Source organism: Taudactylus pleione, unplaced genomic scaffold, assembly GCF_031769625.1.
Source record: "Taudactylus pleione unplaced genomic scaffold, aTauple2 ptg000398l, whole genome shotgun sequence".
Taxonomy (NCBI): domain Eukaryota; kingdom Metazoa; phylum Chordata; class Amphibia; order Anura; family Myobatrachidae; genus Taudactylus; species Taudactylus pleione.
In genome coordinates, this window is record NW_028284800.1 from 4,126,371 (window position 1) to 4,138,808 (window position 12,438).

Here is a 12,438-nt window from a genome sequence, read left to right on the forward strand (position 1 = left end):
ATTAAAAAATTAATTTCTATAGTGTAAGAGTTCTCCTTTTCTTCCTTTTGCTGTATAGCATGAGACTAAAACATATGTTCTATAAAAGGGATATGCATACATGGTTTACATCATGATCAAATAATGAAAAAATACAGGATCATTAAACAAAAAATCTCGGCACACCAACTGCACATATTTTGCAGCAACATTCTAATCAGCTGATCGTAATGTCTAAAAGACATACACTGTAATAGAAGACTATTAAATCAAATATGGCACTTATACTAAGGACATTAAAGCTTCCAACATTTTTCTTCAGTTAAGGAAGGGAAAAAAAAAAAAAACTGATGCAAAATTCATTCTGGTAAAAATCACCGTAAGCCTTTCTTGTGAAAAATAATTTAACATCATTAACTTACATTTCCAAGGTGCGGTCAAAGAAAAAGACCAAAAATTATTGGCCTTTGCTAACAGTGTTTGTGAATTAAAAAAGGCACGTTAACAAACACATAAAAATCTCTGATGCCTTAAAATGCAGTAAGTAAGCACTTGCTTAATTAAGTTTTAGGGTCATATAAAAGTCATAAGTGGATTTTCTAAATAAAATCATAAAAAAGTTATGAAATACATTTTCTACTTTTTTGTTTAAAGAAAAAAAAAGGCTTACTGTGTATTAAAAAAAAAAGGACAGAGTGAAATAGCATTCACAAGTGTGTGAATGATACCCAGGTATCTTATTTAGGCAGTAAATCTACAAATGTGTACAATTATTTACAATGGTGTTCTTATAAAAACAAAAAGGTAGCACTTCTTAAAAGGTTTTGAAAACAATTTTTTTTTTCTTTTAATTTTTTTTTTTTTTTTTTAAACTCCCTTGTCAGAAAAGCCAACTTACATTAAAATATACTTACTACAAGACAACACAACTAAAAATATATAATAAACTTATACAAGTACAAAATTCTGAGGTATTTCTGGTTTGAGGTGGTCAATGGTCATGAATTTTTTTTAAATTGTATTTAATATTTTTTTTTTTTTAAATTGACCCCATTCACATGTTAGATAAACACACTGCAATAAACTGCAGTGTCATCCAGCACTTGAGAGGGTCAATCTTGGAAGCCACGTAAATTTAATGCGTGTGTATTTTAAAAACATTGCTTGTTTTGCAGATGAAAAATGTATCCAGGTATTGAATCAGCAGCATCAGAAACATTCAATGACTTGAGCAAAGTTCTGGCAAATCTAGTGGCTGAAAATGCACCAAGCTGGTTATTACAGTACAGAGAAAGAATTCCTTATAGCAACACTGTGACAGAACAGCAATCTAGGTCAAAAGGACGTTAGCTTCTGTTGAGTGGACATATTGGTTGTTAAAGCTTTTAATGGCTGCTAATCCTATGACCTGTCGGTGTGGATGTAAATCACCTGGTTATCTAACAAGGCAGTTGATTTTTAAAATTATATACTGTACACTTAAAAATATAAACTGCCAACAGGAATATGTTGGGCTGTCCCTCACACTTCATTGTAGCGTGTGGATAATCAGGCGTATCTTTCTCTGTACCAATTTCCTACAGCAATGCACTGCATTGGAAAAGCATCCTTCCCCTTCATTAATATGTACCTGAGAAGTAGCTTTGTAGCGATAAATCATTTGCCGAATGCTGCAAAGTGCATCCACAGTCTGCCTCTGCCCACACATAGAACCTCCCAAATATTTAGTTCTCAAAACGTGTGAACGTTCTGTTTCTTGTTTCTCTACATGTTACAAAGACACCCGTTAGATCCGTAAAAGACACAACAGACGGTTTTTGGAGTACAATGTCCAGAAGGTAATAATAGAAGGTGATTACGGTTGTTGAAGGGAATCCGGTTTGTGGAAGGTGTACCTTATGTAACAGTCTTCAGCTTACTACAAAGTTTGCAGCATTTTTGTAAGTGTTCTCCTATGAGTTATCTTCTGAGAAGATCACACATTAAGAGAAACCAATGTAGCATATCTAAAAAGGAGTTTGTTGAGGTTCTGAAGTACTTTCACCTTTCTGCATTCATAAGTCGGCACCTGAATGCTTGCCGAGATGTTCGTTTGTTATTTTTATTTTTTTAATTTTCCTTTTGTTTTTAAATATACAATAGAACAACGTGCTGGTAAAATTGATCCAACCCACCCCCCACCCAAGAAGCCAAATATATATATATAAAAAAAAAAAGACGACAAAAAAAAGTAAAAATAATAAGTCAGGATAAAATAGCAGCTGCATTCGTGTGTGTTGTGTTTTTTTTTCTTTTTCCTTCTTTATATATCTATATATATTTTTCCCGCTGTCTTCAACTTTGAGTCTGGAAAGACAAGTGTAATAAATGACTCATATACTGGACTCTTTGGGTGGCAAGTCCACATTGGTGTGAGATGTAACAATGGAAACAAGGCAGTCGGAGGTAGTGCCATTCACTAATTTGCGAATCTGAGATATACGCTCCTCAACACAGCCAGCAGAGAGTCGTGCCTCCGCGTCATGATCCCAGCACTCTTCAATTGTGACACACAACTGAGCCAAGCCCTGTCAACAAAGAATGTGCAATATTTTTAATTTGACAAACATGCAAAGTTGTACATCACTGTCTGGTGACAATAAAATGCATAGAACCTCCAATAAAATTTAGATTTAGCTAGTAGAGATGCTATCGCTTTTGCATGAAGTGTAGTGATTTTACTCACACATACATCACACGTAAGTTTTCAATGTATAATCTTAGAGGACGCTTAAATTACAGGTGATATCCTCAATGTGTTGCCCTGATATCACATCCAGCAACACTGCAAGTTTCCTACAGAGGGAGACTTGCAATGTTGGAGCTACTGTATATGGCAAATAAGTGCGCTGCCAAGTATTATGGTGATGCATAGCGGCACATCACCTGTAATTACTGAATTGCCCCATAACGTACAATCTAAGGGACAACCTACCAACTTGATGGTTACAAAGACGGTTAAATAAGGAGTGACAGTAGTTGGGAAAATAAAAATCTACTGTTCCATATAGAATTCGCAATAATAGTTTAAAAAGAATATAAATGTGTAATAAATCATTGTTTTCTTCCAATGTGTAGAATAATTCATGATAATGATATACTGCAAAGAAAACAATTTGGTAGAAATAACCACTAAGCATCAGGAATGATATGAAAAATGCCAGAAAAATGACACCATAATTACATTTAACAAACTTTCTTTAATAGAGTTCGTCCCAGATAGTAGACTTTCTACACATAGAGAATGACTAGTGTATCGTACAAGCTACTTGCTGTTTTAAAGAACTTTGGTCTTCATTCAGACCCGGTCGCAAGCGCTGATCGCTCGCAACCGGGTCGATGTTTAGGCCCTGCTCACTACAAAAGGGCCGGCTGTCGATGTTGATCGACAGCTCGGCCCGTTTTGAAGGCGTGGCGGGAGGGTGGTTTCACAAACGGAGGCGTTCCTTAAGGAACGCCTGCCATTTTGTGGGCGGCCGCACTGACATCAGCAATGATGTCAGTGGGGAGCTTCCTGCTCGATCAGAGCAGGAAGCTCCCTGGGGCTTGCGGTTGCCTGAGACCCAACCTTAGGGTCTCGTCGCAAGCCCCGATGGTCGCGATGGTCTTGACCATCGCAACCATCAACCTGGTCGGTCGCTAAAGCTGTGGGTGGTAACCCACAGTTTAGCTACCGACCAGGAGGCCGCCCTCATTCAGAATGAGCTCTCGCTTCTTGTGAGCACCTCTGAATGAGGGCCTTTATGTGCAGTATTAATATAACCCCATTGCATACTGCAACAGTCACAGGACTCCTTGGTAACGAATATTACTACATGTGTGTATCAATAGAGAAAAAAAAAAAAGCAGGTAGTCTTAAGCTGTGTACAAACTATGTGATAGATCAATTAGACGTGGATTAGAATATATCCTACACATTGTATAGTACAGGGGTAGCCAACCCTGGCCCTCGAGAGCTACCAACAGTGCATGTTTTCCAGGTCTCCTCACAGAATCACAAGTGAAATAATTAGCTCCACCTGTGGATCTTTTCAAATGTGTTCGAGAGTAATGAATACACCTGTGCACCTGCTAGGTGGTCTGGAAAACGTTAACTGTTAGTAGCTCTTGAGGACCGAGGTTGGCTACCCCTGGTATAGTGTGTACGCCTGATCCGTCGTTCATGACTGTCTTCATCTCATCTGCTGTTTTGCACATAAGATGGGATGATGCAATGTACGACATGGTGCTATTAAAACATGTCATTACACATTGCGCCGTCATACAGCAGATCGTGCATTGTGTACTCAGCTATAGATTTTGACATAATAAAATGAAATAGTTAAGGAAGCAATATTCTAGTAGAATTTGTGAAATAAAGTTTTCATCTTGGCTTCATGAGTCACTTGAAAGTGTAAGCAGTGTTACACATAGAACTTTATGTATTGCGGAAGTTCTTGGACTATTGCTTCAGTTGTACAGAGCAGCCCCTCTCGGCGCGCCAGGTCCCGTGCGATTCGGCTAGCGCTGAGTGTCTTTTTCACCAGAAAATGCATCTCAGTCGTAATTTGATTTGGCTGAGATGCACCAGCATTTGCAGCACTTGTATATCTGTTTGCGACTGAGTCTGAGTGTTACGATGCAGCAGCCGCAGCTTTTTTCCACGGCACGTTTCGTTGTGCTGTGTATACAGATTTAGTCGAGCACAGATATATGTTTTGTATATCAAATGAATCAATGAAATATTGTGATGCGTCTTAGTTGCCTCACATTGCAATTAAGACGTATTTTGGGAAAGGAGGCGTTTCGCACCTCATGGTGTAATGAGGCTAGGTGTACGAGGACACATCTGTACATCTGTTGATGTATCAAGCAGTAAAAAGAGTAGAGAAGTGAACCAGTGGAGAAGTTGCCCATAGCAACCAATTAGCCTTGAGGTAACATTGATCTTGCACATTCTATAAAATTATTGTTAGAAGCTGATTGGTTACTATGCGTAATGTCTCCATTGGATATGTACAATTACATTTTGCCTGAATATGAAACTTGATTCTGCATAACTTGTCTGTATTAGACTTCGTTGCCTGAGGGTGTGAATGCTCCAAACAGAGAGTGCTCTAATTCAAATCAACTTAAAGAAACAAACATCACAAATCACCACCCTTTAGAATTCCCAACTAGATGTAATTTACAAATCCAACTCACAGGGTGTTTTAGCCAGTGGTCCTTGAATATGGGACGCATCTTCTTGTGTACCACTACATCCTGCAAATCTTCCAAAGATGGATGCTGGCCGATCTCTTCTTCAAATGGTAACATGTACTCATCCACAGGCCCTAGAGACATTCAAATACAAAGGGGTGTTGTCCAACATATACAGCTACATATTATAGCAACATAACACAACATAGGTGTGCATTATATAAAGAAAAACTTATTGTAGGACTGTTAAACTCTATCACTAATGGAGCTGGTTATGCTATAGTGTAGTACGGTTCCGATTTTTGAATTTCTTTAACATATTTATTTAGATAACTATTCTCCACTTTGGCCTCTAGGAGATAGGGTGGGGGGCAAAGACTCACCATCAGCAGCTGTACATCTGGATACAATCTCCCAAAGCACAAGCCCCATAGCATACATGTCTATCCTGAGAAAGGAATCACGCTGGAAGTTAATTGCGCCCTCTAGCACCTCTGGAGCCATATAACGCCTTGTTCCAACCTAGGTAAAAATATAAATACAAATTTAGAAACTCGTGACCGTTTATGCTCGTTTTTCTTTTTGTAAACATAGACAGGACATAAACAGGGATGACCTCATTTACTAAGCTGCAATGGGCTTTTTTTGGAAAATTTCCAACACATATGGTTTGTCAGAGGTTCCCAAACGCGGTGCTCAAGGCTCCCCAACAGTTCAGGTTTTAGAGCTGTCCATGGTTGAGCACAGGTGACTTAGGGCCTCATTCAGACCCGCTCGCAAGTGGGTCGATGGTGTGCACTGCGCATGCGCACGACGGAGGGAGCTCCGTCGTGCGCATGCGCCAGACGCGACGAGCGAAGGACTTTCCTTCGCTCGTTGTGTCTGATCAAAGGGGGCATGCTGTCGATGTTGATTGACAGCACGCCCCCTTTGGTGGGCGTGCCTGCCAGACGGAGGCGTTCCCAAGGGAACGCCTACCGTCAGAAGCCGGCCCCACTGACATCACTAGTGATGTCAGTGGGAGTGATTTTGGCTCTGATAGAGCCAAAATCACTCCAGGGCTTGTGGTCGAAAAACCCGACCACAGGCTTCTGGTCGCACTGGCAATGGTCGCGATGGTCAAGACCATCGCGATCATCATCCTGCACGCTCGTATGTGCTGTGGGAGGTGACCCACAGCTATACGAGCGTCCAGGAGGACGCTCCATTTTTTTGGAGGACGGCCCTCATTCAGAGCGAGCGCTCTGCTCAGAGCGTCCGGCTCTGAATGAGGGCCTTAATTTATACCTCAGTCAATTTGATTTAATCATCTGTGCTCAACCATGTATATCTCTTACTGAGCTGTTGGGGAGCCTTGAGGACCACGTTTGGGAACCTCTGCAGTAAGTGCATAGATAATGTAAAAGTGCAAATCCAAAGTGTGTATATAATTACCTGTCCATGGGTATCTCCAGGAGGTTTTCCAGGTTCAAATCGTACCGCCAACCCAAAGTCTGCCAAGATGGCTGTCAGGTCATTTTTCAGCAATACGTTTTTACTTTTAAAATCCCTAAAATGAAAAGAGAGAAATTAAGGAAACCATATTGATCCTACTCTATATTTTCTTGTAAACAGAATGTACAAAGATGTGCAAATAATATTTGTTAAGTACCACCAATTAAAGCAGCATTTCTTAAACTAGGTCCTCATGTGACGCTAGCAGGGCGTGTGTTCAGGGTATCTTCAGGAATAAATAGTTCTACCTTGAGATCTATTATGTAAAGGCCCCCAAACATCTGCAATTGGTATCAGCAAATTTGAGATTTTTAACATGCATTTCCGTCCGGCAGTTCCAGTCTGATTGGAGACTCGGGTGGCAGACGTATGGGGTCCTTTAGTCAATTAACACACATGCGCTTCAGCTAGAAAAGATGATCTGTTAAACATGCACTGTTGAGTTCCATGAGGAGTGGGTTTGAGTACACTGAATTAAAGTAAAAAGCAAATGTGTGTGGAGATCAGTGGTCTAAGTTCATCCCAGTCGCCCGGAGGCAAGTTAGAGAAAATGGAAAATAAATATGGTGCATATATATCCATCTATATATACACACACGCACTTGGATAGCGGTGATATAGAATCATAATTATCAGAATTAGGACCTGATAATTAATAAACATGGATCTCTCCCAGTGTCCCCTCTGGCGCGCTGGTCATACAATGCATGCACAGAGGTACTTCTAAGTCATAAAACCTGAAGTCCCTCTATCGCTTTTCGAGATAGCTGTCCTTTGCGATTTTGGCAGCAATTGTTCAAGCATATGGGGTTACTAAACGCTGCTATGATTGCGATGAGTGGTGGGATGCTTAATGCATCCCACCCAAAGTGTCACATTATTTGCAGACCAAGGCCCCCATTTATTAAGGATCGCAATTGCAATGTGATCTGGGCATGACAGTACCGCCCATGATCGCATTGCAAAATGCGATCATAGCACCTGGATGTATTATCCTGCACCCGCATTTGTGGTTAACCCCCGAAAATACCCATTTAGCCGCAAATTTAGAATGATAAATGGGCCCCAAAGCAACAGTGCTTTGATGCGATTGATAAAATGTAGTCACTAATACATTCACACACATGGCAATAATGACAGCTCTCTCCCCTCTGACACACATACAGCACTCCAGCCATAAAGATCCCCCCTCACACAGATCCCCCCAGACAGCTCTTTACTCCCCTCCCTCAGCTCCCCCCCCACACATACACAAAGTGCTTAACCCAAACGTAGATTTCCCCCACTAACACAGATCACCTTCCCTCTCTACACAGATGTCCCCTCCAGTCTTCACCTCACAACTATCACCGAACAGGCTATGGGTGTGCTGTCAAATTTGGGATCAGCACATACCCTCGGCAGTTGGAGCAATAGAGGTGTCCCCATAAGGCCTGGTGCCCGGCGGCAGGCGCCTCCATGGTCTCCCATAGTTCCACTACTGGCGGAGATCCCTCAAAAACACCCTTCAACAAACCAGTTGAGCAGGTGACAGTGACTTAAGTTCTGTGTATCAAATTAGGACAGGCAGTCCCTCTACTGACAATCCTCAAGGGGATAAAAGTGTGAATTGAACAAGCAAATGCAGTTAATTGGAAGAGATTAAAAATAATAAATAAATAAAACCCCACCAGGTTGAGGTATATTATGGCAGTGTATTAGGTAAACTGGTGTATAGCTTTAAACATATTGGGATACTTATGGAATAAAGTTATTGTTATTATTATCCTCTATTTATAGAGCGCCGACTATACTGTACATTGCTGTATAGAGAATATGTTGTGATTTAAACCAATTGTTGCTACATTGGAGCTTACAATCTAATTTCCCTACCACTCAAAAAGTCAATTAACCTACCAGTAAGTTTTTGGACTGTTGGAGGAAATTGGAGCACTTGGGGAAACCCGTGTAAACATGGGAAGAACATGCAAACTCCATACAGATAGGGTTCCTTTCAGAATTTCAATTATGATCCTAGTTACATGAGGCAGCAATGCTAACCAATGTGCTGCCATAAAAGTTGTCCTGACATGTGCTATTCAATGTACCTGATTAATAGTAGGAAATATATTGTTTTCAAATGACTTGAAGGAAATAACAAGCATTTTAGTGGACTTCTTAAAATTTTAAATTGTTCAATGCCAATGTCTAGAAAAAAAAATCTACTTTTGTATAGAGTGCTTATAGAAGGGCTTTACTATAGCTCTTATTCAAAATGTTTCACTGTGGAGACTGTATAAAAGCATAAATGATGTAGGTAGAATGTTTTTATGCATAGAATGCAGTGGTAACTTCTAGGGGTAAATTTACTAAAAGTTGATTTTAATTGATTAAAATTCAGGGGCTAAATCACACATTTACTAACACTTAAAAATCAATAGCAAAAATAGCCTAAAGAGGCCTATCCATTACCCGACTTTGTGAACAATCCGACCAAAACCAGGAAGTTTTGGTCGCATTGTTCACAAAAGTCAGGTAATGGATATCCGGCAAGGACCAGCAATGCGTGTGCACGCTGAGTCCTTGCCAACCCCGACTATCTACTGAACATGCCCGTCAACCTGACGACGCTTGTCAGGTTCGGCATGTTCAGAGATAGGAGGTCGAGCTCCTGTACTGAATAACAGTGAACGCCGTTCAGTGCGGGCACCGCACCTCGGCGACCTGAAGGTCTGAACGCTAGATGTTCAGACTTTCAGGTCGCCTAGTGGATAGGCCCCTTTAGTGTTAGTAAATGTGCGATTTAGCCACTGAAAGACATCGATGTTGATCAATTCTTTATTGAAAAGTCAACCTTTAGTAAATTTACCCCCTAGTATCTGTAATAACTTAAAGAAAGAGGAGAATTATCTGTATAACAGTCATAGATAGCGGTCATATCTACAATATGTGCAAGGGAAGCAGGGCATATCCGCTGGCACATGACTCCTCTTTCCCATCAACATCTCCAACTTCCAGCAACTGAAACATGACAGTCATTCAGGGACTGGGATGTGGTCCGGCTGTAGTGACCTGGCAAATTCAAGGTCCATTTAAGTAGCTTTTTATAACACAAAAGTAATCCAAATGAACACTGAATGGATGATGTACAAACCCACTGAATAAACTATAACATCAGGACTCAAAGTATACAGATATTTAATACGGAATGGGTAAGTAATGCTGGCTGTCGGGATGCCTCCTGTCACAGTAGCGACAGCAGCATTCCGAAGGTTGGTATCCCAACAGAGGTTGGGTAAGTGTACTTACCCTCCCTTCTTGTAGCCTAACCCTCCCCACCCAACACCCTAACCCTCCCTGTTAGTTCCTAAACCTAAGTCTCCGCCCTTCATGCCTAACCCTAACCCTCCTCCCTTAGTGCCTAATCCTAAACTCCACCCCCGAAACCTACCGCTAACCCCGCTAACTGCCCTAAACCTAACACCCCCCCCAGCTAACTCTACGGGAGCCCCCGTCTTACCTTTGTTCGGGCAAGCGTCCTCCGGGACTCCAGTGATGGAATTAAGATAGGCGTCGGTATTTCGATGCCTATCTTAACACTCTTGTCGGGATTCCAGCTTCGGCATAGACACCGGCGGCTTTTAACTACATCCCTTTTAATACATGTGCCACTTACATAGTGAGCCTCATAAACAGGGCCGAACTGGCCCAGCAAGGAGTAGGGGATATCCCCTGTGGGCTCCAGTACCTGAGGGACCTGTCCTTTATCTTAAGGAGACAGGACCTACTGTGGTTGTATTAAGTGGTGGTGGTGGGGGGGCTATAACCTGGGGATCCCTCTGTCAATGAAAGCCAACTCTCCATGGCGATCAGATCATCACAGGGCTACCTCAGAGCCTAGGCGCGGACGACCAGCGTCAAATTTAGGGGGAGGCACCAGTGGTGGTAGGTGCTTGCAAACAACCAGTGTCTGGCATCAGCAGCTCAGTCTCTTCAAGCTGATCAAGATGCAGCAGAGGCTGCTGGGTGGGTCAGGAGAGGCTAAGGGGTATATTTACCAAAGTGCAGGTTTTTACAAGTGGAGATGTTGCCCATAGCAACCAATCAGATTCTACTTTCTAGAAGATAAATGCTAGAATCTGGTTGGTTGCTATTGGGCAACATCTCCAAATGTAAAAACCTGCACTTTAGTAAATATACCCATAAGACTTGGCTGCTGCCTGATGACTCCTCGGATCTCTCAACCAGTGATTCAAGGAGCCTGAAGAAAGTTCTACTTCAGACTCCTCAGATCACTAGTTGAGATACCTCCTACTCCAGTGCTCTGCCTCTCCAGGTCCTAGCGGCATCATCTGAGACTGTCAGAAAATAACTTAGAAGATGGCCAGGGCCCAGGGGCGCGATATGTGTTGTAAGTTATGGGGTAGGGGGGTGGGACACAGCTGGCAAGCAAAAAAAGTGGGATGATCAATGTGGAAGGGGAAGCAGGGGAGCCAGTGTTGGATGTGGAGAGGGAACAAGGGCACAGAAAACAGCGTGTGATGTGGAGGGGAAGGTGAGCACAGTGTGGGATGTGAGGGGATTCTATTTACTGGTGTTTTGTGTGTGTGCATATATATGTCTTGCCCATGTGGCTTAAGTTACGCGGGCAAGATAGAGAGACGATTCAAGGAGAGGATGACCCAACATAGGACGGCCATTAGGACTGCACTTTTACAGGGTAGTAGTGAGCAAGCAGTTGCCCGTCATTTTGTGGAGGCCAATCACACAATGGCTACTTTATGATACCGCGTGATAGATCATGTCCCCTGGTCTATTAGGGGGGTTGACAGATCTAGGAAATTGCTTCAGATTGAGAGCTATTGGATTTTTACTTTGAATACATTAAGTCCTCATTGTCTAAATGAGGCTTTAAATTTAAATTGTTTCCTTTAAACTATAAAGTGTGAAGACATATTATATCAAATTGCTTATTACTTTCCATTTTTATTATAATTGATTATTTAGTATTTGAAACACATTTATTTTTGTCACTAATAAAAAAATTTTCAGCATGATTTTAATTTTCACATTTTTTACATAGAAAACATACGTCGTTATATATTAAAATATCTTTCTGGTAACACTATACAATACATGGGAAGATATACTTTTTTACCACAAGATGTCACTATTAATTTACATGTTCATTAACATGATTGTTTATTATTTTTTTGTTAGTTATGAATTAATTTGGTTTATAACATGAACATACTTATAGCAGTATATGATTCACAAGAGTTTGGTTGTAATTTATTAACATGGTCTTCTTTTGTTTTAGAAGATATTTTGACACTTGTTTGAATACACCAATGTTTCCCCTAGCAATTTTGGTAGCCCTGGGAACTGGTGGACGTCACTTCTGGTGTGAGATTTCTATAGCTATAGTATGTATGTATATATATATATATATATATATATATATATATATATATATATATATTTATTTATACTGATGTACCTGGTTTCACCCAGGTAGACCTCGGATATTTACGGTTTCCATTTCCATCTCACCACTCCAACACATTAATCCTTCACCTGCTATAGTAAGACATTACCTTCTCTCACCTGTGTACTAATACACTCCACTCCCTCACCTCTGTAGTAACACATTAGCGCCCATTCACCCCTGTAGTAACACATTCCCCTCCCATGTTGTAACATTCCCTTCCTTCACCCTGTAGTAACACATTTGACATTCCCATACCTCACCTGAGTAGTAAAACA

General features: G+C 41.1%; 1 protein-coding gene across 1 annotated transcript in view; it reads right to left on the minus strand.

Annotated features, from left to right (window-relative positions):
• Positions 1–782: 782 nt before the first annotated feature.
• Positions 783–12,438, minus strand: part of ACVR2B (activin A receptor type 2B) — a 191,055-nt gene continuing 179,399 nt past the window's right edge. The window contains exons 8-11 of the mRNA XM_088446409.1: positions 6,634–6,748; positions 5,583–5,721; positions 5,203–5,333; positions 783–2,546 (exon numbers count right to left, since the gene is read on the minus strand). Coding sequence (XP_088302535.1) covers positions 2,352–2,546; positions 5,203–5,333; positions 5,583–5,721; positions 6,634–6,748 — 580 coding nt within the window. The 3' untranslated portion in view covers positions 783–2,351. The remainder of the gene's footprint in view (positions 2,547–5,202; positions 5,334–5,582; positions 5,722–6,633; positions 6,749–12,438) is intronic.